At 43.6% G+C, this 25540-nt stretch overlaps 1 protein-coding gene across 2 annotated transcripts in view; it reads left to right on the top strand.

The window, feature by feature from the left end:
• LOC128689334 (periostin) overlaps positions 1–19992 on the top strand; it is a 67180-nt gene extending 47188 nt beyond the window's left edge. The window contains exons 12-14 of one of the 2 annotated variants that reach the window (XM_070086073.1): positions 18256–18417; positions 18720–18863; positions 19253–19992. In XM_070086073.1, coding sequence (XP_069942174.1) covers positions 18256–18417; positions 18720–18863; positions 19253–19465 — 519 coding nt within the window. In that variant the 3' untranslated portion in view covers positions 19466–19992. The remainder of the gene's footprint in view (positions 1–18255; positions 18418–18719; positions 18864–19252) is intronic. The other variant, XM_070086074.1, reaches the window with a different exon arrangement.
• The last annotated feature ends 5548 nt before the right edge of the window (positions 19993–25540 follow it).

Genomic DNA, 25540 nt, shown 5'->3' with positions numbered 1-25540 from the left:
CCCATCCTGTGGGCAGCAGTCACACCATACCCATCCTGTGTGTGGCGGTCACACCATACCCATCCTGTGGGTGGCAGTCACACCATACCCATCCTGTGTGTGACAGTCACACCATACCCATCCTGTGGGTGGCAGTCACACCATACCCATCCTGTGGGTGGCAGTCACACCATACCCATCCTGTGGGCAGCAGTCACACCATACCCATCCTGTGTGTGGCGGTCACACCATACCCATCCTGTGGGTGGCAGTCACACCATACCCATCCTGAGTGTGGCAGTCACACCATACCCATCCTGTGGGTGGCAGTCACACCATACCCATCCTGTGGGTGGCAGTCACACCATACCCATCCTGTGGGTGGCAGTCACACCATACCCATCCTGTGGGTGGCAGTCACACCATACCCATCCTGTGGGTGGCAGTCACACCATACCCATCCTGTGGGTGGCAGTCACACCATACCCATCCTGTGGGTGGCAGTCACACCATACCCATCCTGTGGGCAGCAGTCACACCATACCCATCCTGTGGGCAGCAGTCACACCATACCCATCCTGTGGGTGGCAGTCACACCATACCCATCCTGTGGGCAGCAGTCACACCATACCCATCCTGTGGGTGGCAGTCACACCATACCCATCCTGTGGGTGGCAGTCACACCATACCCATCCTGTGGGTGGGTGTCTAAAGCCAAAGTGACGTCAATATAAGAATATAACCACATATTAAATAAGTAACCAAAGCTTATATAAACTCAGATACTTACAGTTGCCGGATGGGAGATGACAGGTGAAGGTTGGGTGGTTTGAAGCCCATCTACTACACAAGGGTCATTAGGACTGCACCTAACCTGCTCAACACCAGTCAATAATACTTTGATAACTACAATAAGGATTATAGTAAACCCTTAGTATCCATACACTGAAAGACACACCTTTCAGCGTGCATATATTTTTAAGAAATGACCCACCTCCTGGGCCAGAAGTAAATAAATGACCAAGAGAAGAAAAAAAAAAAAACGAGAATTTTCGAGCTAACAGGATGGCGCCTGTAGGTACGACACTAAAGTACAGGTGGCGCTGACATGCACTCACCCTAGGATTAACAGAGGGAATCATACATTCACACAGGGATTAACAGAGGGAATCATACATTCACACAGGGATTAACAGAGGGAATCATACATTCACCCAGGGATTAACAGAGGGAATCATACATTCACCCAGGGATTAAGACAGGGAATCATACATTCACACAGGGATTAACAGAGGGAATCATACATTCACCCAGGGATTAACAGAGGGAATCATACATTCACACAGGGATTAACACAGGGAATCATACATTCACACAGGGATTAACACAGGGAATCATACATTCACACAGGGATTAACAGAGGGAATCATACATTCACACAGGGATTAACACAGGGAATCATACATTCACACAGGGATTAACAGAGGGAATCATACATTCACACAGGGATTAACAGAGGGAATCATACATTCACACAGGGATTAACAGAGGGAATCATGCATTCACACAGGGATTACCTGGAGTTTACCTGGAGAGAGTTCCGGGGGTTAACGCTCCTGCGGCCCGGTCTGTGACCAGGCCTCCTGGTGGATCAGAGCCTGATCAACCAGGCTGTTACTGCTGGCTGCACGCAAACCAACGTACGAGCCACAGCCCGGCTGGTCAGGAACCGACTTTAGGTGCTTGTCCAGTGCCAGCTTGAAGGCTGCCAGGGGTCTGTTGATAATTCCCCTTATGTATGCTGGGAGGCAGTTGAACAGTCTCGGGCCCCTGACACTTATTGTATGGTCTCTTAACGTGCTAGTGACACCCCTGCTTTTCATTGGGGGGATGTTGCATCGTCTGCCAAGTCTTTTGCTTTCGTAGTGAGCGATTTTCGTGTGCAAGTTCGGTACTAGTCCCTCTAGGATTTTCCAGGTGTATATAATCATGTATCTTTCCCGCCTGCATTCCAGGGAATACAGGTTTAGGAACCTCAAGCGCTCCCAGTAATTGAGGTGTTTTATCTCCGTTATGCGCGCTGTGAAGGTTCTCTGTACATTTTCTAGGTCGGCAATTTCACCTGCCTTGAAAGGTGCTGTTAGTGTGCAGCAATATTCCAGCCTAGATAGAACAAGTGACCTGAAGAGTATCATCATGGGCTTGGCCTCCCAAGTTTTGAAGGTTCTCATTATCCATCCTGTCATTTTTCTAGCAGATGCGATTGATACAATGTTATGGTCCTTGAAGGTGAGATCCTCCGACATGATCACTCCCAGGTCTTTGACGTTGGTGTTTCGCTCTATTTTGTGGCCAGAATTTGTTTTGTACTCTGATGAAGATTTAATTTCCTCGTGTTTACCATATCTGAGTAATTGAAATTTCTCATCGTTGAACTTCATATTGTTTTCTGCAGCCCACTGAAAGATATGGTTGATGTCCACCTGGAGCCTTGCAGTGTCTGCAATGGAGGACACTGTCATGCAGATTCGGGTGTCATCTGCAAAGGAAGACACGGTGCTGTGGCTGACATCCTTGTCTATGTCGGATATGAGGATGAGGAACAAGATGGGAGCGAGTACTGTGCCTTGTGGAACAGAGCTTTTCACCGTAGCTGCCTCGGACTTTACTCTGTTGACGACTACTCTCTGTGTTCTGTTAGTGAGGAACTTATAGATCCATCGACCGAATTTTCCTGTTATTCCTATAGCAGGCATTTTGTGCGCTATTACACCATGGTCACACTTGTCGAAGGCTTTTGCAAAGTCTGTATATATTACATCTGCATTCTTTTTGTCTTCTAGTGCATCTAGGACCTTGTCGTAGTGATCCAATAATTGAGACAGACAGGAGCGACCTGTTCTAAACCCATGTTGCCCTGGGTTGTGTAACTGATGGGTTTCTAGATGGGTGGTGATCTTGCTTCTTAGGACCCTTTCAAAGACTTTTATGATATGGGATGTTAGTGCTATCGGTCTGTAGTTCTTTGCTGTTGCTTTACTGCCCCCTTTGTGGAGTGGGGCTATGCCTGTTGTTTTTAGTAACTGTGGGACGACACCCCCGTGTCCATGCTCCCTCTCCGTAGGATGGAAAAGGCTCGTGATAGGGACTTCTTGCAGTTCTTGATGAACACGGAGTTCCATGGGTCTGACCCTGGGGCAGAGTGCATGGGCATGTCATTTATCGCCTGTTCGAAGTCATTTGGTGTCAGGATAACATCGGATTTCAGATATATTGACCTCTTTTAGCCGCTCTGTTATTCTTTTCCGTCGCCTGTAAAGGGAGCGCCTGTCTCTTTCTATTTTACATCTACTCCTCCTTTTTCTTAGAGGAATAAGCCTTGTGCATACATCGAGTGCCACCAAGTTAATCTGTTCTAGGCATAAGTTGGGGTCTGTGTTGCTTAGTATATCTTCCCAGCTTATATCGGTTAGGACTTGGTTTACTTAGTCCCACTTTATGTTTTTGTTATTGAAGTTGAATTTGGTGAATGCTCCCTCGTGACTAATCTCATTATGTCGGTCTGGGGCTCCACGCATACATGTCTGAACCTCAATTATGTTGTGATCTGAGTATATTGTTTTTGATATGGTGACATTTCTTATCAGATCATCATTGTTAGTGAAGGTGAGGTCTAGTGTATTCTCCAGTCTAGTAGGCTCTATTATTTGCTGGTTTAAATTGAATTTTGTGCAGAGATTTAAAAGCTCGTGTGAGTGAGTTTTCATCAGAGCTACCTCCTGGTGTTATTACTGCAACAATATTATTTGCTATATTCCTCCATTTTAGGTGCCTTAAGTTGAAATCCCCCAGGAGCAAGATGTTGGGTGCAGGAGCTGGAAGATTTTCCAGACAGTGGTCAATTTTTAACAGCTGTTCCTGGAATTGCTGGGATGTTGCATCTGGAGGCTTGTAGACTACCACAATGACTAGGTTTTGGTTCTCGACCTTTACTGCTAAAACTTCCACTACATCATTTGAGGCATTAAGCAGTTCTGTGCAAACAAGTGACTGCAATGTACAGGCCAACCCCCCCCCCCCTTTTGCCTGTTCACTCTGTCACATCTGTATAGGTTGTAACCTGGGATCCATATTTCGTTGTCCAAGTGATCCTTTATGTGGGTCTCAGTGAAAGCCGCGAACATCGCCTTTGCCTCTGCAAGCAGTCCATGGATGAAAGGTATTTTGTTGTTTGTTGCTGGCTTTAGATCCTGTATATTTGCAAAGAAGAATGTCATCGGACTGGTGGTATTGTTGGTACTGTGGGGGGGGGATTTTTTTTCCGGCATTAGTATCTGTATCTGTTGGTTTGGAGTGGAGGCCATCGACTGTGGTTCCACTCCAGGAATGACTGGATTTGGTGTACGATTTCTGCCATTTCCTGCCAGTTTTTTTTTCCTTCCTGGCACTAAAAAACCTCTCCCTCTTGAGTGGCTGTGGCTACCCAGGTTTTCCCATGGCCTGGATGTTTTGTATCTTTTTGTCTCCTTTAGATGGTGTGCCTGGCAATTTAAGTTACAGCACAGTCTTTCCTGTACCGAAGAGGTACACATTTCAGGGTGAAAAAGCTTACAGGAAGGGAGTTTGCATTTTCCTGTTGTCATATGGGCACGGCATTTTCTAGGGTGGTCATAGTTGCACGTCCCGTCTGTTTTTCCAGATTTCCCATGCTTGCAGATACCAAGTGCATAGTATGTGCACAGGCTTGGTTTCCGTTTGCCTTGGGTTTCTGTGACTGCATTCCCTGTTGGTGCATGTTTCCCTGTCTTATTCCTATCCTCCCTAGCACCAACAATGGAGCTCCCACCAGTTGTTTTTGGTAATATATCCTCACTATTGCTAGTGGAGTCCTCTTGTTTGCTATTTCCTGTGGTATTTCTAGTTTGCAATATTGGTTTTATCTTATCTTTGACTACACTTGTTTCCCCACTACGGCTCTTGTCCCCTATGAGGTCATTTATATGTATTCCTTCCTGTGTAAAATTCCCAACTACCTGGACAAAATCAGGGAATCATACATTCACACAGGGATTTACAGAGGGAATCATACATTCACACAGGGATTAACAGAGGGAATCATACATTCACACAGAGATTAACACAGGGAATCATACATTCACACAGGGATTAACAGAGGGAATCATACATTCACACAGGGATTAACAGAGGGAATCATACATTCACAGAGAGATTAACAGAGGGAATCATACATTCACCCAGGGATTAACAGAGGGAATCATACATTCACACAGGGATTAACAGAGGGAATCATACATTCACCCAGGGATTAACAGAGGGAATCATACATTCACACAGGGATTTACAGAGGGAATCATACATTCATACAGGGATTAACAGAGGGAATCATACATTCACCCAGGGATTAACAGAGGGAATCATACATTCACCCAGGGATTAACAGAGGGAATCATACATTCACACAGGGATTAACAGAGGGAATCATACATTCACCCAGTGATTAACAGAGGGAATCATACATTCACACAGGGATTAACAGAGGGAATCATACATTCACCCAGGGATTAACAGAGGGAATCATACATTCACCCAGGGATTAAGAGAGACTCATACATTCACCCAGGGATTGACAGAGGGAATCATTCATTCACCCAGGGATTAACAGAGGGAATCATACATTCACCCAGGGATTAACAGAGGGAATCATACATTCACACAGGGATTAACAGAGGGAATCATACATTCACACAGGGATTAACAGAGGGAATCATACATTCACACAGGGATTAACAGAGGGAATCATACATTCACCCAGGGATTAACAGAGGGAATCATACATTCACACAGGGATTAACAGAGGGAATCATACATTCACCCAGGGATTAAGAGAGACTCATACATTCACCCAGGGATTGACAGAGGGAATCATTCATTCACCCAGGGATTAACAGAGGGAATCATACATTCACACAATGATTTAGAGGGAATCATACATTCACACAGGGATTAACAGAGGAAATCATACATTCACACAATGATTTAGAGGGAATCATACATTCACACAGGGATTAACAGAGGGAATCATACATTCACACAGGGATTAACAGAGGGAATCATACATTCACACAGGGATTAACAGAGGGAATCATACATTCACACAGGGATTAACAGAGGGAATCATACATTCACCCAGGGATTAACAGAGGGAATCATTCATTCACACAGGGATTAAGAGAGACTCATACATTCACCCAGGGATTTACAGAAGGAATCATACATTCACCCAGGGATTAACACAGGGAATCATACATTCACACAGGGATTAGCAGAGGGAATCATACATTCACACAGGGATTAACAGAGGGAATCATACATTCACACAGGGATTAACAGAGGGAATCATACATTCACACAATGATTTACAGAGGGGATCATACATTCACACAGGGATTAACAGAGGGAATCATACATTCACCCAGTGATTAACAGAGGGAATCATACATTCACACAGGGATTAACAGAGGGAATCAAACATTCACACGGATTAACAGAGGGAATCATACATTCACACAGGGATTAACAGAGGGAATCATACATTCACCCAGTGATTAACAGAGGGAATCATACATTCACACAGGGATTAACAGAGGGAATCAAACATTCACACGGATTAACAGAGGGAATCATACATTCACACAGGGATTAACAGAGGGAATCATACATTCACACAGGGTTTAAGAGGGAATCATACATTCACACAGGGATTAACGGAGGGAATCATACATTCACACAGGGATTAACATAGGGAATCATACATTCACACAGGGATTAACATAAGGAATCATACATTCACACAGGGATTAACATAGGGAATCATACATTCACACAGGGATTAACATAGAGAATCATACATTCAATTCAATTCAATTCAATTCTGGCCACAAAATAGAGCGAAACACCAACGTCAAAGATCTGAGAGTGATTATGTCGGAGGATCTCACCTTCAAGGACCATAACATTGTATCAATCGCATCTGCTAGAAAAATGACAGGATGGATAATGAGAACCTTCAAAACTAGGGAGGCCAAGCCCATGATGACACTCTTCAGGTCACTTGTTCTATCTAGGCTGGAATATTGCTGCACTCTAACAGCACCTTTCAAGGCAGGTGAAATTGCCGACCTAGAAAATGTACAGAGAACTTTCACGGCGCGCATAACGGAGATAAAACACCTCAATTACTGGGAGCGCTTGAGGTTTCTAAACCTGTATTCCCTGGAACGCAGGAGGGAGAGATACATGATTATATACACCTGGAAAATCCTAGAGGGACTAGTACCGAACTTGCACACGAAAATCACTCACTACGAAAGCAAAAGACTTGGCAGACGATGCACCATCCCCCCAATGAAAAGCAGGGGTGTCACTAGCACGTTAAGAGACCATACAATAAGTGTCAGGGGCCCGAGACTGTTCAACTGCCTCCCAGCACACATAAGGGGGATTACCAACAGACCCCTGGCAGTCTTCAAGCTGGCACTGGACAAGCACCTAAAGTCAGTTCCTGATCAGCCGGGCTGTGGCTCGTACGTTGGTTTGCGTGCAGCCAGCAGCAACAGCCTGGTTGATCAGGCGCTGATCCACCAGGAGGCCTGGTCACAGACCGGGCCGCGGGGGCGTTGACCCCCGAAACTCTCTCCAGGTAAACTCCAGGTATAAGGGTTACAATGTGGGGTTTACAGGTTTTGGGTATTGTGTGGTTTACATGTTATAAAATACTAATTACAGAGGGTGCCACTAGGACACCTAGCATGGCTAGGCATTTCGAGCAAACTTAGATTAATTCTTAACATTAAATCCTTACAAATTATGGTATTAAGGCTAAGTGACTACATCATAATTTGTGAGTTTAGCAATGTGAATGCTTTTGTTTTGGCACAATACAAGGTGTCTATATTGGAGTATCATAGGCAAACTTATGACTAGTTAGGATTTATTATTTTACGATTAAGATTAGTATTTCTGGGTTTATAGTCAGTGGGTGAGTGAGTGTAATTGTGAACCACCAGGTGGTTATCATGTAGTTAGTTGTCGGGGTGGATCAGGGAGATAAGATGTTTTCTAACTGTAGTTTTGAAAGTGATGAATGTGTCTGCAGTTCTAGAGTTTTCAGGTAGGGTGTTCCAGATTTTAGGTCCTTTGAAATACATTGAATTTTTGTAAAGGTTTAGTCGAACACCGAGAATGTCATAGAGATGTTTGTGTCTGGTGTTATGCCTGTGAATCCTGTCACAACTATCAAGAAAGTGTTTTAGGTCAAGGTTAACATTGGAATTTAAGGTCCTGTAGATATATATTGCACAGTAGTAAGTGTGGATGTTCTGAACAGTCAATCAAACAAACGGGCTTCCACATGGATAAATTGTCATTTTTGTGGAAAATGGTGTCACGCCCCTTGTGCAGATATCCAAGAACTAGCTACAAGCAGTATTAAAACAGGGAAGTGTTTTTTGGTATGCCCAAATGAGATAAATCTATGGACTAAAATCACAAGGGTATTAAAAGAGGATAACATCAAAGCTGCTTTCATAGAAAACCTGGAAGCTTTCTACAACAGATGGGAACATAAAAAGTCTGGGCTGAATGGTACTGCCCTCGATACTGCCAATGTAGTCAGAAACTGTAAGGCTGGAGGTGATGTCCTGGTAGTCAGTAAATGTGGGGCTGATAGTGCTGTCCTGGGAGACAGTAATAGTGAAGCTGGAGGTGCTGCCCTGGGAGACAGTAATGGTGAAGCTGGAGGTGCTGTCCTGGGAGACAGTAATGGTGAAGCTGGAAATGCTGTCCTGGGAGACAGTAATGGTGAAGCTGGAGGTGCTGTCCTGGGAGACAGAAATGGTGAAGCTGGAGGTGCTGTCCTGGGAGACAGTAATGGTGAAGCTGGAGATTTTGTCCATGTAGTCGGGAATTATACGCAGGAAGGAATACATATAAATGACCTCATAGGGGACAGGAGCCACAGTGGGGAAACAAGTGTAGTCAAAGATAAGATAAAACCAATATTGCAAACTAGAAAGACCACAGGAAATAGCAAACAAGAGGACTCCACATAGCAATAGTGAGGATATATTACCAAAAACAACTGGTGGGAGCTCCATTGTCGGTGCTAGGGAGGATAGGAATAAGACAGGGAAACATGCACCAATAGGGAATACAGTCACAGAAACCCAAGGCAAACGGAAACTAAGCCTGTGCACATGCTATGCACTTGGTATATGCAGACATGGGAAATCTGGAAAAACAGACGGGACGTGCAACTATGACCACCCTAGAAAATGCCATGCCCATATGACAACAGGAAAATGCAAACTCCCTTCCTGTAAGTTTTTTCACCCTGAAATGTGTACCTCTTTGGTACAGGAAAGACTGTGCTATAACTTAAATTGCCAGGCACACCATCTAAAGGGGACAAAAAGATACAAAACATCCAGGCCATGGGAAAACCTGGGTAGCCACAGCCACTCAAGAGGGAGAGGGTTTTTAGTGCCAGGAAGGAAAAAAAAACTGGCAGGAAATGGCAGAAATCGTACACCAAATCCAGTCATTCCTGGAGTGGAACCACAGTCGATGGCCTCCACTCCAAACCAACAGATACAGATACTAATGCCAGAAAAAAAAATCCCCCCCCCAGTACCAACAATACCACCAGTCCGATGACATTCTTCTTTGCAAATATACAGGGTCTAAAGCCAGCAACAAACAACAAAATACCTTTCATCCGTGGACTGCTTGCAGAGGCAAAGGCGATGTTTGCGGCTTTCACTGAGACCCACATAAAGGATCACTTGGACAACGAAATATGGATCCCAGGTTACAACCTATACAGATGTGACAGAGTGAACAGGCAAAAGGGGGGGGGGTGGCCTGTACATTGCAGAGTCACTTGTTTGCACAGAACTGCTTAATGCCTCAAATGATGTAGTGGAAGTTTTAGCAGTAAAGGTCGAGAACCAAAACCTAGTCATTGTGGTAGTCTACAAGCCTCCGGATGCAACATCCCAGTAATTCCAGAAACAGCTGTTAAAAATTGACCACTGTCTGGAAAATCTTCCAGCTCCTGCACCCAACATCTTGCTCCTGGGGGATTTCAACTTAAGGCACCTAAAATGGAGGAATATAGCAAATAATATTGTTGCAGTAATAACACCAGGAGGCAGCACTGATGAAAACTCACACTCACACGAGCTTTTAAATCTCTGCACAAAATTCAATTTAAACCAGCAAATAATAGAGCCTACTAGACTGGAGAATACACTAGACCTCATCTTCACTAACAATGATGATCTGATAAGTAATGTCACCATATCAAAAACAATATACTCAGATCACAACACAATTGAGGTTCAGACATGTATGCGTGGAGCCCCAGACCGACATAATGAGACTTGTCGCGAGGGAGCATTCACCAAATTCAACTTCAATAACAAAAACATAAAGTGGGACCAAATAAACCAAGTCCTAACCGATATAAGCTGGGAAGATATACTAAGCAACACAGACCCCAACTTATGCCTAGAACAGATTAACTTGGTGGTACTCGATGTATGCACAAGGCTTATTCCTCTAAGAAAAAGGAGGAGTAGATGTAAAATAGAAAGAGACAGGCGCTCCCTTTGCAGGCGATGGAAAAGAATAACAGAGCGGCTAAAAGAGGTCAATATATCTGAAATGCGTAGGGAGACACTGTTCAGAGAAATAGCAAGCATCGAACTTAAGCTAAAGGAATCTTATAGGAGTCAGGAATCGCGGGGAGAACTAAAAGCCATAAACGAAATCGAAAGAAACCCAAAGTATTTCTTCTCCTATGCCAAATCAAAGTCGAGAACAACGTCCAGTATTGGGCCCCTACTTAAACAAGATGGGTCCTACACAGATGACAGCAAGGAAATGAGTGAGCTACTCAAGTCCCAATATGACTCAGTTTTTAGCAAGCCGCTAGCCAGACTGAGAGTCGAAGATCAAAATGAATTTTTTATGAGAGAGCCACAAAATTTGGTTAACACAAGCCTATCCAATGTTATCCTGACGCCAAATGACTTCGAACAGGCGATAAATGACATGCCCATGCACTCTGCCCCAGGGCCAGACTCATGGAACTCCGTGTTCATCAAGAACTGCAAGAAGCCCCTAGCACGAGCCTTTTCCATCCTATGGAGAGGGAGCATGGACACGGGGGTCGTCCCACAGTTACTAAAAACAACAGACATAGCCCCACTCCACAAAGGGGGCAGTAAAGCAACAGCAAAGAACTACAGACCGATAGCACTAACATCCCATATCATAAAAATCTTTGAAAGGGTCCTAAGAAGCAAGATCACCACCCATCTAGAAACCCATCAGTTACACAACCCAGGGCAACATGGGTTTAGAACAGGTCGCTCCTGTCTGTCTCAACTATTGGATCACTACGACAAGGTCCTAGATGCACTAGAAGACAAAAAGAAAGAAGATGTAATATATACAGACTTTGCAAAAGCCTTCGACAAGTGTGACCATGGCGTAATAGCGCACAAAATGCGTGCTGAAGGAATAACAGGAAAAGTCGGTCGATGGATCTATAATTTCCTCACTAACAGAACACAGAGTGTCGTCATCAACAGAATAAAGTCCGAGGCAGCTACGGTGAAAAGCTCTGTTCCACAAGGCACAGTACTAGCTCCCATCTTGTTCCTCATCCTCATATCCGACATAGACAAGGATGTCAGCCACAGCACCGTGTCTTCCTTTGCAGATGACACCCGAATCTGCATGACAGTGTCCTCCATTGCAGACACTGCAAGGCTCCAGGTGGACTTCAACCAAATCTTTCAGTGGGCTGCAGAAAACAATATGAAGTTCAACGATGAGAAATTTCAATTACTCAGATATGGTAAACACGAGGAAATTAAATCTTCATCAGAGTACAAAACAAATTCTGGCCACAAAATAGAGCGAAACACCAACGTCAAAGACCTGGGAGTGATCATGTCGGAGGATCTCACCTTCAAGGACCATAACATTGTGTCAATCGCATCTGCTAGAAAAATGACAGGATGGATAATGAGAACCTTCAAAACTAGGGAGGCCAAGCCCATGATGACACTCTTCAGGTCACTTGTTCTATCTAGGCTGGAATATTGCTGCACACTAACAGCACCTTTCAAGGCAGGTGAAATTGCTGACCTAGAAAATGTACAGAGAACCTTCACGGCGCGCATAACGGAGATAAAACACCTCAATTACTGGGAGCGCTTGAGGTTCCTAAACCTGTATTCCCTGGAATGCAGGCGGGAGAGATACATGATTATATACACCTGGAAAATCCTAGAGGGACTAGTACCAAACTTGCACACGAAAATCACTCACTACGAAAGCAAAAGACTTGGCAGACGATGCAACATCCCCCCAATGAAAAGCAGGGGTGTCACTAGCACGTTAAGAGACCATACAATAAGTGTCAGGGGCCCGAGACTGTTCAACTGCCTCCCAGCATACATAAGGGGGATTACCAACAGACCCCTGGCAGTCTTCAAGCTGGCACTGGACAAGCACCTATAGTCGGTTCCTGACCAGCTGGGCTGTGGCTCGTACGTTGGTTTGCATGCAGCCAGCAGCAACAGCCTGGTTGATCAGGCTCTGATCCACCAGGAGGCCTGGTCACAGACCGGGCCGCGGGGGCGTTGACCCCCGGAACTCTCTCCAGGTAAACTCCAGGTAATCCAGTGGGGGGGTGTTGCCAGGGATGGGATTTAGTGATTATTCTTACTGTGACTTTTTGTTTAGTTATTATTGGCTTTAGGTGTGTTGCTGCAGTTGATTAACAGAGGGAATCATACATTCACACGGATTAAAAGAGGAGAGAATTATGCAATCACACCGGGATTAAAATGGGAACTATGCATTTACACCGGGATTAATATAGAAGGGAACTATACACTCAACCCTGGAGTAACAGAGGAAACCAAACAATCAAAATGGGTTTAACAGAGGCACCTAAGGAAACGTAAGTCCTTACATAGATATAATGTTTGTCAGGAAATAGGACAAGAGTTTCCTGACACGGGTCTTAGTCATATGACGACCCACAGCTGGAACTTCTGGTCATCTAAGCAAGGCCTTCCTCTGGCTTACCGGTCCACCGCCTTTAAAAATTATGGTTAATATTATGAGTCATTAAATCAGGTCTCTTGTGAAAATTTGTGTGGACTGCCTCCAAGTGAGTCGCCTACCCTGGCAAACTCTGTTGACACCGAGCTCTGAGGTGGGTACCTCAGCCTCACAAGTGGCTTATAGGACAGATTTTCACAAATGATTGATGTTGCAAGAAACTCGCCTGCATGCACGTATAGAGGACTAACTTACTTGGTGTTGCAGCATATATCCTGATCTTCAACTTCCCTAAGCTTAGCCTTAGCCCCCTTGGACTTCCCCTCAGAAACCACGTGCAATATTCCTGCAATATTCAATCGTTATTAGTGTCCTGCCTGCACCTCAGAAATTCCTATATCCAAGAGGGTAAGTATCCCCTAGTATAACTATGCAGACACGGACACTAGCTTCCAGACTGCCTTGAGACACTGGTACTTACTGGGCATGCACTGCCTGTTGCACACGGGGCCCACAGATCAACTCCCTCACAATCTCCCCAGACACTGGCCAGAAATCTACGAGATATAGTGGAGGTCTTGTCTTACTGTACGGGCCTGACAGAGGAGGTCATCTACGGTACATCGAGGTGCCTCTACCAGATTTCCCCAGGTCTCAAATTCAAATTCAAATTCAAATTCAAAGTTTATTCTCTATAAAGATTACAATGTTGAATTTACAGAATTTGGTTGTTGTGTGGTTTACATGTAGTTAAATAATGATTACAGAGTGTACCACTAGAACGCCTAGCATGGCTAGGCATTTCGGGCAGACTTAGTTTAATTTTTTATTTTAAAATATTACAAATTATGAGGTAAGTTGGTATTATGGCTAAGTGACTAAATACTAGTTTGTGAGTTTAGCAATGTGAATGCTTTTGTTTTGGCACAGTACATAGTTTCAGTATTGGAGTATCATAGGATTCATTATTTTAAGATTGAGATTAATATTTCTGTTTGTGGTCAAATGGGTGAGTGAGTGTAAGTGTGAACCACCAGGTGGTATTCGTGCAGTTAGTTGATGGGGTTTATCAGGGAGATAAGATGTTTTCTAATGGTAGTTTTGAAGGTGATGAATGTGTCTGCAGTTCTAGAGTTCTCAGGTAGGGTGTTCCAGATTTTAGGGCCTTTGACATACACTGAATTTTTGTAAAGGTTTAGTCGGACACGGGGAATGTCGTAGAGATGTTTGTGTCTGGTGTTATGCCTGTGGGTTCTGTCACAACTATCAAGAAAGCGTTTTAGGTCAAGGTTGATATTGGAGTTTAAGGTCCTGTAGATGTAGATTGCACAGTAGTAAGTGTGGATGTACTGAACAGGGAGTAAGTTTAGATCTATGAAGAGTGGGAGGGTGTGTTGCCAGGTATGGGATTTAGTGATTTGCAAGACCTCAGAGTAAAGATATAAAACGGGACAGTTTTCTTTACATCAATGGCATATAATATCAACATTATGAGAAATTAGACAGGTGTACAACACCTGGATGTCTTTTATTTGAAGATTCATCAAGACTAAGGAACAAAACATCAGTTACCAGAATGAGGGACTGATAAGATAAGATAAGATTTCGTTCGGATTTTTAACCCCGGAGGGTTAGCCACCCAGGAAAGTCAGTGCGTCATCGAGGACTGTCTAACTTATTTCCATTGGGGTCCTTAATCTTGTCCCCCAGGATGCGACCCACACCAGTCGACTAACACCCAGGTACCTATTTGCTGCTAGGTGAACAGGACAACAGGTGTAAGGAAACGTGTCGAAATGCTTCCACCCGCCGGGAATCGAACCCGGGCCCTCCATGTGTGAAGCGGGAGCTTTAGCCACCAGGCCACCGGGTCCCTTACCTTATCTCCCAATGTCTTCTGTGCATAGTCCCGCATAACTGAGATTGATTACTTCATCATCTACTGTCTTCGTATACTGCCTGTGAAATGAAGTGAAAAATCCACTTATTGGCGAAACGTCTTCAAATAAGCATAACTGAGTGTTGTTGTCTATTTCCTTATGGGACAGTTATCCCTCGTAGGTTTCGTTTTCTCTAGATAATCCAAGAAGCAGGAAGGTTAGACTATTTTAACCGAATATATTTTATTATTATTATTATTCAAGGTAAAGCGCTATACTACGTGGGGTAGCTTGTACAACACCTGGAAAATGAGAGGCACTCAGGGTTCATGTAAGGGAGTGCACAGGTTCCTTGAATTAAACGCCCTTTCACCAGCGGCAATTGACAAGTGCATTATTTTAGATTAATTCAAATGTTTTTACATAAACATTTGCGCAGTTAATGGTCTGCTATGTTGTTCTGGTCTGGCATATAGTTCTGGTCTGTCATGTTGTTTTGATCAGATATGTTGTTCTGGCCTGGCATGTTGTTATGTTCTGACATGTTGTTCTAGTCTGCTATGTTCTGGTTTGGCATGTTGTTCTGGTCTGGAGTTTACCTGGAGTTTACCCGGAGAGAGTTCCGGGGGTCAACGCCCCCGCGGCCCGGTCTGTGACCAGGCCTCCTGGTGGATCAGAGCCTGATCTGCCCTGTTGTTCTGGTCTGCCCTGTTGTTCTGGTCTGCCATGTTGTTCTGGTCTATGTTGTTCTGTCTGCTATGCTGTTCTGGTCTGCTATGTCGTTCTGGTCTGCCATGTTCTGGTCTGCCCTGTTGTTCTGGTCTGCCATGTTGTTCTGGTCTGTCATGATTTGATCTGCCATGTTGTTGTGGTCTGCCATGTTGTGGTGTGCAATGTTGTTGTGGTCAGACATGTTGTTGTGGTCTGCCATGTTGTTGTGGTCTGCCATGTTGTTGTGGTCAGACATGTTGTGGTCTGCCATGTTGTTGTGGTCTGCCATGTTGTTGTGGTCTGCCATGTTGTTGCAGTCTGCCATGTTGTTGTTGTTGCGGTCTGCCATGTTGTTGTGGTCTGCCATGTTGTTGTGGTCTGCCATGTTGTTGTGGTCTGCCATGTTGTGGTCTGCCATGTTGTTGCGGTCTGCCATGTTGTTGTGGTCTGCCATGTTGTTGTGGTCTGCCATGTTGTGGTCTGCCATGTTGTTATGGTCTGTCATGTTGTGGTCTGCCATGTTGTTGTGGTCTGCCATGTTGTTGTGGTCTGCCATGTTGTTGTGGTCAGACATGTTGTTGTGGTCTGCCATGTTGTTGTGGTCCGCCATGTTGTTGCGGTCTGCCATGTTGTTGTGGTCTGCCATGTTGTTGTGGTCTGCCAAGTTGTGGTCTGCCATGTTGTTATGGTCTGTCATGTTGTGGTCTGCCATGTTGTTGTGGTCTGCCATGTTGTTGCGGTCTGCCATGTTGTTGTGGTCTGCCATGTTGTTGTGGTCTGCCAAGTTGTGGTCTGCCATGTTGTTATGGTCTGTCATGTTGTGGTCTGCCATGTTGTTGTGGTCTGCCATGTTGTTGTGGTCTGCCATGTTGTTGTGGTCAGACATGTTGTTGTGGTCTGCCATGTTGTTGTGGTCAGACATGTTGTGGTCTGCCATGTTGTTGTGGTCAGACATGTTGTGGTCTGCCATGTTGTTGTGGTCTGCCATGTTGTGGTCAGACATGTTGTGGTCTGCCATGTTGTGGTCAGACATGTTGTTGTGGTCTGCCATGTTGTTCTGGTCAGACATGTTGTGGTGTCATGTTGTTGTGGTCTGCCATGTTGTGGTCAGACATGTTGTTGTGGTCTGCCATGTTGTTGTGGTCTGCCATGTTATTGTGGTCTGCCATGTTGTTGTGGTCTGCCATGTTGTTGTGGTCAGACATGTTGTTGTGGTCTGCCATGTTGTTGTGGTCAGACATGTTGTGGTCTGCCATGTTGTTGTGGTCAGACATGATGTTGTGGTCTGCCATGTTGTTGTGATCTGCCATGTTGTTGTGGTCTGCCATGTTGTTGCGGTCTGCCATGTTGTTGTGGTCTGCCATGTTGTTGTGGTCTGCTATGGTCTGGCAAAGTCGGTCAACCATACCTGGAGTTTACTTGGAGAGAGTTCCGGGGGTCAACGCCCCCGCGGCCCGGTCTGTGACCAGGTCTCCTGGTGGATCAGAGCCTGATCAACCAGGCTGTTGCTGCTGGCTTCACGCAAACCAACGTACGAGCCACAGCCCGGCTGGTCAGGAACCGACTTTAGGTGCTTGTACAGTGCCAGCTTGAAGACTGCCAGGGGTCTGTTGGTAATCCCCCTTATGTATGCTGGGAGGCAGTTGAACAGTCTCGGGCCCCTGACACTTATTGTATGGTCTCTTAACGTGCTAGTGACACCCCTGCTTTTCATTGGGGGATGTTGCATCGTCTGCCAAGTCTTTTGCTTTCGTAGTGAGCGATTTTCGTGTGCAAGTTCGGTACTAGTCCCTCTAGGATTTTCCAGGTGTATATAACCAGGCCCGGTGGCCTGGTGGCTAAAGCTCCCGCTTCACACACGGAAGGCCCGGGTTCGATTCCCGGCGGGTGGAAACATTTCGACACGTTTCCTTACACCTGTTGTCCTGTTCACCTAGCAGCAAATAGGTACCTGGGTGTTAGTCGACTGGTGTGGGTCGCATCCTGGGGGACAAGATTAAGGACCCCAATGGAAATAAGTTAGACAGTCCTCGATGACGCACTGACTTTCTTGGGTTATCCTGGGTGGCTAACCCTCCGGGGTTAAAAATCCGAACGAAATCTTATCTTATCTTATCTTATCTTATCTCTCCCGCCTGCGTTCCAGGGAATACAGGTTTAGGAACCTCAAGCGCTCCCAGTAATTGAGGTGTTTTATCTCCGTTATGCGCGCTGTGAAGGTTATCTGTACATTTTCTAGGTCAGCAATTTCACCTGTCTTGAAAGGTGCTGTTAGTGTGCAGCAATATTCCAGCCTAGATAGAACAAGTGACCTGAAGAGTGTCATAACATTAATTTTCTGCTTGATATCCTTGAAATTGTCTTTCAATACACTTACAACAAATTCACGTATTTGTTGTCATATTTTTAATATTATGGAAATAGTTTGTATCTAGTGAAGAGCGTAGAGGACGGGCGGTGACGATGTTTGTGAAGTGACGAGTGTAGACGGGTAGTGATGATACGACTTTCATTGTGTCAGGTGATGAGCGTCGAGGACGGGGTGGTGATGAGTAGTGACCACGTTGCCTTCAATGGCTATGTTCACGTGCTGGACCAAGTACTGACCCCTCCCACACATACCCTTGCCCGCACCCTGGCACTCACGCCCACACTCTCCCGCTTCACCGCCCTCATCACCCAGGTACGCCCACGCTAGTTCAAACTATTTTTAATTTCAAAGTGTATGTATATGAAACACTGGAATATATTAAAAGAGTTGGACAACAATACCATAGAAATTTAAATTTAAATTTTAACTGTGTATATATGTGCTTCCGCCATATTTTCCTAAAGTTCGTTCCGCATTTTTAACTACTCTGACACTGAAAAGGGACTTTTTAACACCTTCCTGAGTCATATATATTTGTAGCATCCGTCTTTTTATGTATGAGGCAGGTGTGAGCCAGGTGTGCGGGTCATGTGTAACAGATAAGTCTCACCCAGGCAGGAGTGTGGGCTTGGAAAGAGCTGAGCCTGGGCAAGGGCCCCTACACCTTGCTGGCTGTGAAGGACCAAGACATAGACACCTGGGCCACCGACACCTTCACTTACTATCGTCTTATCAACGACCGTAACCTCCTTAACCAGGTGAGTTCCTCCTCCACCAGGTCATCTCCCCCAACCTTAAACCAGGCTAGCTTTAGTTACAATTGTGTAATCATCATAGAATACAGTAGTAGCACACTGCTGATATATCTAATTGTGTTTATAAAAAAAAGCTGAGCCCCCATCCACTTCCTTGACCAGGTGTCCAGCATCTCCACTTATGTGAGTCCCCCTCTCCTTCCCTTTCATCATTTGTTGTAATACTTTTCAGAGAATCAGATGTAAGCCTTTGGCACTAGTGTACTCACCTAATTGTGGTTGCAGGGGTCGATTCATAGTTCCTGGCCCCGCCTCTTCACTGGTCGCTACTGTGTATGTGTGTGTTAGTTATTGCTCTCCTGGACAACCTGACCCTTGTTTCACTGCTTCAGAGTCTCAACATTCACTTGCTGGAAGACTTGGTGATGCCCCGTGCCCTACAGGAGGGCACCACTTTTCTTCTGGGAACCCGCCATGCCCCCCGCGCCCTGCGCCTTAGTGTGTCTGGGGGTCGCCTCTCCCTCCACCATGCCTCCGTCAGCTCAGACTACATCCTCTGCACCAACGGCATCATCCTCTTCATCGATTCTCTTCTCCTACCATGACCTATGTCCTCGTCTTCGACGATGTCCCTTTTAATTTGGTCTCAGTAGTAGTGGTTAGGGTGATGACAGTTGTGGTTATATTGTGTGACTGTCTTTACTAGAAAGAATTTATATATTTATTGTTTAAAAAATAAAAAATAAAAGGTTTGATACATTTCTGCGTAATGAATGAGAGCCCGCAAGGAGAAGGAAACTTGCGAGGAACTGAACACATTGGTGAAGAATATGTCGCAATACCGTGGCCGGAACAGTTCACAATTAATACCATGGCTTCAACTAATCCCCTCCTGGATTGATACGAATAAAATCATCTTATTGTACAAGTGTTTGTGGAGAGAGATTATGATTCGGTGTCCCGTAGCTCGATTGCTAGCGCAGTCAGCTCAAACACTGAGGTCCGGAGATCGAATACCCGGTGCGGCTGGAAAACATTAGGACGTGTTTCCTTAAAACACCTGTTGTCCATGTTCACCCATCAGTGTAAAATGGGTGCCTGGGTGTTAGTGGACTGGTGTGGGCCGCATCCTGGGCCAAAACTGACCTAATTTGCGGCTTTCAAGTGTCATTGATGTCAGCTATGGTCTGTATTATTATTAAGTGAATCCCCAGAGTTTTTCATAAAGTTGTGTCTAAAGTTTTAATCTTTAAATGACTACTAAAGATGTTTAATTAACAAGTAATAAAGACTGTGAACACAATAGTAATTTTATTTGGTGGAGACATACCTTCAGAAGTTTCCCAGTAAAGGTTTGCAGAAAGCTACAAAGCTTTCAAGTTAGGTAAGATTCGTCAGGAAACAAGCTAAATGTTTCCTAACGCGGGTCTTAGTCGTATGATGACCTGCTACTGGAACTTTTAGTCCCCTGACTGAGGCCTTCCACTGGCTTACCCATCCACCCCTGTAAAAGAAATATATTTGTGTCAAGTTTATAGTATCAACTATATTGGTAGTCCTACAGTAGGAAAAAAGCTCACACTGCACTGAGTTCATTATTATTATTATTATTATTATTATTATTATTATTATTATTATTATTATTATTATTATCATCATCATCATCATCATCCAAACACATGCTAAATTCGCATGGGTCTTACAGGTTTGATTTATAACTCTAAACATACGTCACCAGCAACACGAAGCTATTAGTGCTCTGAGGTACATATTAGTGACTGAGGTGCATGTATACTGTAAGGTATACATGCATAATTCAATTAAATTCAAGTTTATTCTCTATAAGGGTTACAATGTGGGGTTTACAGGTTTTGGGTATTGTGTGGTTTACATGTTATAAAATACTAATTACAGAGGGTGCCACTAGGACACCTAGCATGGCTAGGCATTTCGAGCAAACTTAGATTAATTCTTAACATTAAATCCTTACAAATTATGGTATTAAGGCTAAGTGACTACATCATAATTTGTGAGCTTAGCAATGTGAATGCTTTTGTTTTGGCACAATACAAAGTGTCTATATTGGAGTATCATAGGCAAACTTATGACTAGTTAGGATTTATTATTTTAAGATTAAGATTAGTATTTCTGGGTTTATAGTCAGTGGGTGAGTGAGTGTAATTGTGAACCACCAGGTGGTTATCATGTAGTTAGTTGTCGGGGTGGATCAGGGATATAAGATGTTTTCTAACTGTAGTTTTGAAAGTGATGAATGTGTCTGCAGTTCTAGAGTTTTCAGGTAGGGTACGTACACTTAAGGATGTATATATAACTGACTCAGTGTGTGTACATTAAGGTGTATTTCTATGTACTGTACATTGAAAAATGTATGCATATGTGTTAGCGTGATAGGACTGAATAGAGACAAATGATTTTTGGGACCTTATGAGCTGTTGGAGTGTTAACAGGGTAATATTTTGTGAAGGGATTCAGGGAAACCGGTTAGCCAGACACTTGAGTCCTGGAGCTGGGAAGTACAATGACTACACTTTAAACGAGGGGGTTTAGGATACTGGCTGTTTGGAATGACATCTAAACTGAGCGCTTCTGCTAAGACAGTGATTATGTGTGAACGATGGTGAAAGTTTTGTTTTGGGTCACCTTGCCTCGGTGGGAGACGGCCAACATGTTTATATATATATATATATATATATATATATATATATATATATATATATATATATATATATATATATATATACATATGTATATATATATATGCAATAAGATCACAGTAAACAGGTGATTTCAGAATATGCAAAACAATCACTGTGAAAGAATAGAGAAATTCCAAGCGCTTTCGTGACTACTCACATTATTGATAATGTGAGTAGTCACGAAAACGCTTGGAATTTCTCTATTCTTTCACAGTGGTTGTTTTGCATATACATACATATATACCTATATATATATATATAAATATATATATACATATATATATAAATGTATATGTATATATATATATATATATATATATATATATATATATATATATATATATAAATATATATATACATATATATATGTCGTGCCGAATAGGCAGAACTTGCGATCTTGGCTTAAATAGCAACGCCCATCTTGCCATACCTGGAGTTTACCTGGAGAGAGTTTCGGGGGTCAATGCCCCCGCGGCCCGGTCTGTGACCAGGCCTCCTGGTGGATCAGCGCCTGATCAACCAGGCTGTTGCTGCTGGCTGCACGCAAACCAACGTACGAGCCACAGCCCGGCTGATCAGGAACTGACTTTAGGTGCTTGTCCAGTGCCAGCTTGAAGACTGCCAGGGGTCTGTTGGTAATCCCCTTTATGTGTGCTGGGAGGCAGTTGAACAGTCTTGGGCCCCTGACACTTATTGTATGGTCTCTTAACGTGCTAGTGACACCCCTGCTTTTCATTGGGGGGATGGTGCATCGTCTGCCAAGTCTTTTGCTTTCGTAGTGAGTGATTTTCGTGTGCAAGTTCGGTACTAGTCCCTCTAGGATTTTCCAGGTGTATATAATCATGTATCTCTCCCTCCTGCGTTCCAGGGAATACAGGTTTAGAAACCTCAAGCGCTCCCAGTAATTGAGGTGTTTTATCTCCGTTATGCGCGCCGTGAAAGTTCTCTGTACATTTTCTAGGTCGGCAATTTCACCTGCCTTGAAAGGTGCTGTTAGAGTGCAGCAATATTCCAGCCTAGATAGAACAAGTGACCTGAAGAGCGTCATCATGGGCTTGGCCTCCCTAGTTTTGAAGGTTCTCATTATCCATCCTGTCATTTTTCTAGCAGATGCGATTGATACAATGTTATGGTCCTTGAAGGTGAGATCCTCCGACATAATCACTCCCAGGTCTTTGACGTTGGTGTTTTGCTCTTGTTATAATAAGGTTAGGTAAGTTTTCTAAGATTCCTTTGGTGCAAAATTATATATATATATATATATATATATATATATATATATATATATATATATATATATATATATATATATATATATATATATATATATATATATATATATATATATATATATATATATATATATATATATATATATATATATATATATATATATATATATATATATATATATATATATATATATATATATATAAAGATGGGGTCCACCTCTGGTGTAAATTGTGGGACCCATAGCCTCCGAGAAGTGGAAAAAAAAAAGGCTTCAAGGAAGAATATTTGGATTTCTTCCTGAAGCGGTTTGAATATTCCGCTTCCCCTACCGCTCCATCTTTTCATTCTTTTTTACCTATAGGTATATTTTGTTATATATGGTCCAAAAGGTTTAAGAGATACATTGTTGATATAAAGATGGCATTTAAAGTACGTGAGATGTGAGAGATATGTGGAAAATTCCATTTATCTGAATGTAACTCATTATGTACATAACAGTAAATGATAACAAAGATAATTATTATTTATCAAAGTTACATAGACAAGTAGGAATTTGGGACACCAAGGTCGCAAAAATGTCCCCCTTCGATACCTACAACTGTCATATCCACAAGTTGCTTTAGACCTATTAATTACAAATGAAATATACATCACCAGGAATTCTGGTAAATATATAAATTTGTGGACTGTATATTAAAATTAATAAATGATTATATATACACACATTTACATAACATAATTGAGGTTCAGACATGTGCGTGGAGCCCCAGACCGACATAATGAGATTAGTCACGAGGGAGCATTCACCAAATTCAACTTCAATAACAAAAACATAAAGTGGGACCAAGTAAACCAAGTCCTAACCGATATAAGCTGGGAAGATATACTAAGCAACACAGACCCCAACTTATGCCTAGAACAGATTAACTTGGTGGCACTCGATGTATGCACAAGGCTTATTCCTCTAAGAAAAAGGAGGAGTAGATGTAAAATAGAAAGAGACAGGCGCTCCCTTTACAGGCGACGGAAAAGAATAACAGAGCGGCTAAAAGAGGTCAATATATCTGAAATGCGTAGGGAGACACTGGTCAGAGAAATAGCAAGCATCGAACTTAAGCTAAAGGAATCTTATAGGAGTCAGGAATCGCGGGAAGAACTAAAAGCCATATATGAAATCGAAAGAAACTCAAAGTATTTCTTCTCCTATGCCAAATCAAAGTCGAGAACAACGTCCAGTATTGGGCCCCTACTTAAACAAGATGGGTCCTACACAGATGACAGCAAGGAAATGAGTGAACTACTCAAGTCCCAATATGACTCAGTTTTTAGCAAGCCGCTAACCAGACTGAGAGTCGAAGATCAAAATGAATTTTTTATGAGAGAGCCACAGAATTTGGTTAACACAAGCCTATCCGATGTTATCCTGACGCCAAATGACTTCGAACAGGCGATAAATGACATGCCCATGCACTCTGCCTCAGGGCCAGACTCATGGAACTCCGTGTTCATCAAGAACTGCAAGAAGCCCCTATCACGAGCCTTTCCCATCCTATGGAGAGGGAGCATGGACACGGGGGTCGTCCCACAGTTACTAAAAACAACAGACATAGCCCCACTCCACAAAGGGGGCAGGAAAGCAACAGCAAAGAACTACAGACCGATAGCACTAACATCCCATATCATAAAAATCTTTGAAAGGGTCCTAAGAAGCAAGATCACCACCCATCTAGAACCCCATCAGTTACACAACCCAGGGCAACATGGGTTTAGAACAGGTCGCTCCTGTCTGTCTCAACTATTGGATCACTACGACAAGGTCCTAGATGCACTAGAAGACAAAAAGAATGCAGATGTAATATATACAGACTTTGCAAAAGCCTTCGACAAGTGTGACCATGGCGTAATAGCGCACAAAATGCGTGCTAAAGGAATAACAGGAAAAGTCGGTCGATGGATCTATAATTTCCTCACTAACAGAACACAGAGAGTAGTCGTCAACAGAGTAAAGTCCGAGGCAGCTACGGTGAAAAGCTCTGTTCCACAAGGCACAGTACTCGCTCCCATCTTGTTCCTCATCCTCATATCCGACATAGACAAGGATGTCAGCCACAGCACCGTGTCTTCCTTTGCAGATGACACCCGAATCTGCATGACAGTGTCTTCCATTGCAGACACTGCAAGGCTCCAGGCAGACATCAACCAAATCTTTCAGTGGGCTGCAGAAAACAATATGAAGTTCAACGATGAGAAATTTCAATTACTCAGATATGGTAAACATGAGGAAATAAATCTTCATCAGAGTACAAAACAAATTCTGGCCACAAAATAGAGCGAAACACCAACGTCAAAGACCTGGGAGTGATCATGTCGGAGGATCTCACCTTCAAGGACCATAACACTGTATCAATCGCATCTGCTAGAAAAATAACAGGATGGATAATGAGAACCTTCAAAACTAGGGAGGCCAAGCCCATGATGACACTCTTCAGGTCACTTGTTCTATCTAGGCTGGAATATTGCTGCACACTAACAGCACCTTTCAAGGCAGGTGAAATTGCTGACCTAGAAAATGTACAGAGAACCTTCACAGCGCGCATAACGGAGATAAAACACCTCAATTACTGGGAGCGCTTGAGGTTCCTAAACCTGTATTCCCTGGAACGCAGGCGGGAGAGATACATGATTATATACACCTGGAAAATCCTAGAGGGACTAGTACCAAACTTGCAC

This window comes from Cherax quadricarinatus, chromosome 18 (genome assembly GCF_038502225.1).
Source record: "Cherax quadricarinatus isolate ZL_2023a chromosome 18, ASM3850222v1, whole genome shotgun sequence".
NCBI classification, from domain to species: Eukaryota; Metazoa; Arthropoda; class Malacostraca; order Decapoda; family Parastacidae; genus Cherax; species Cherax quadricarinatus.
This window is presented reverse-complemented; position numbering and strand designations above follow the sequence as displayed.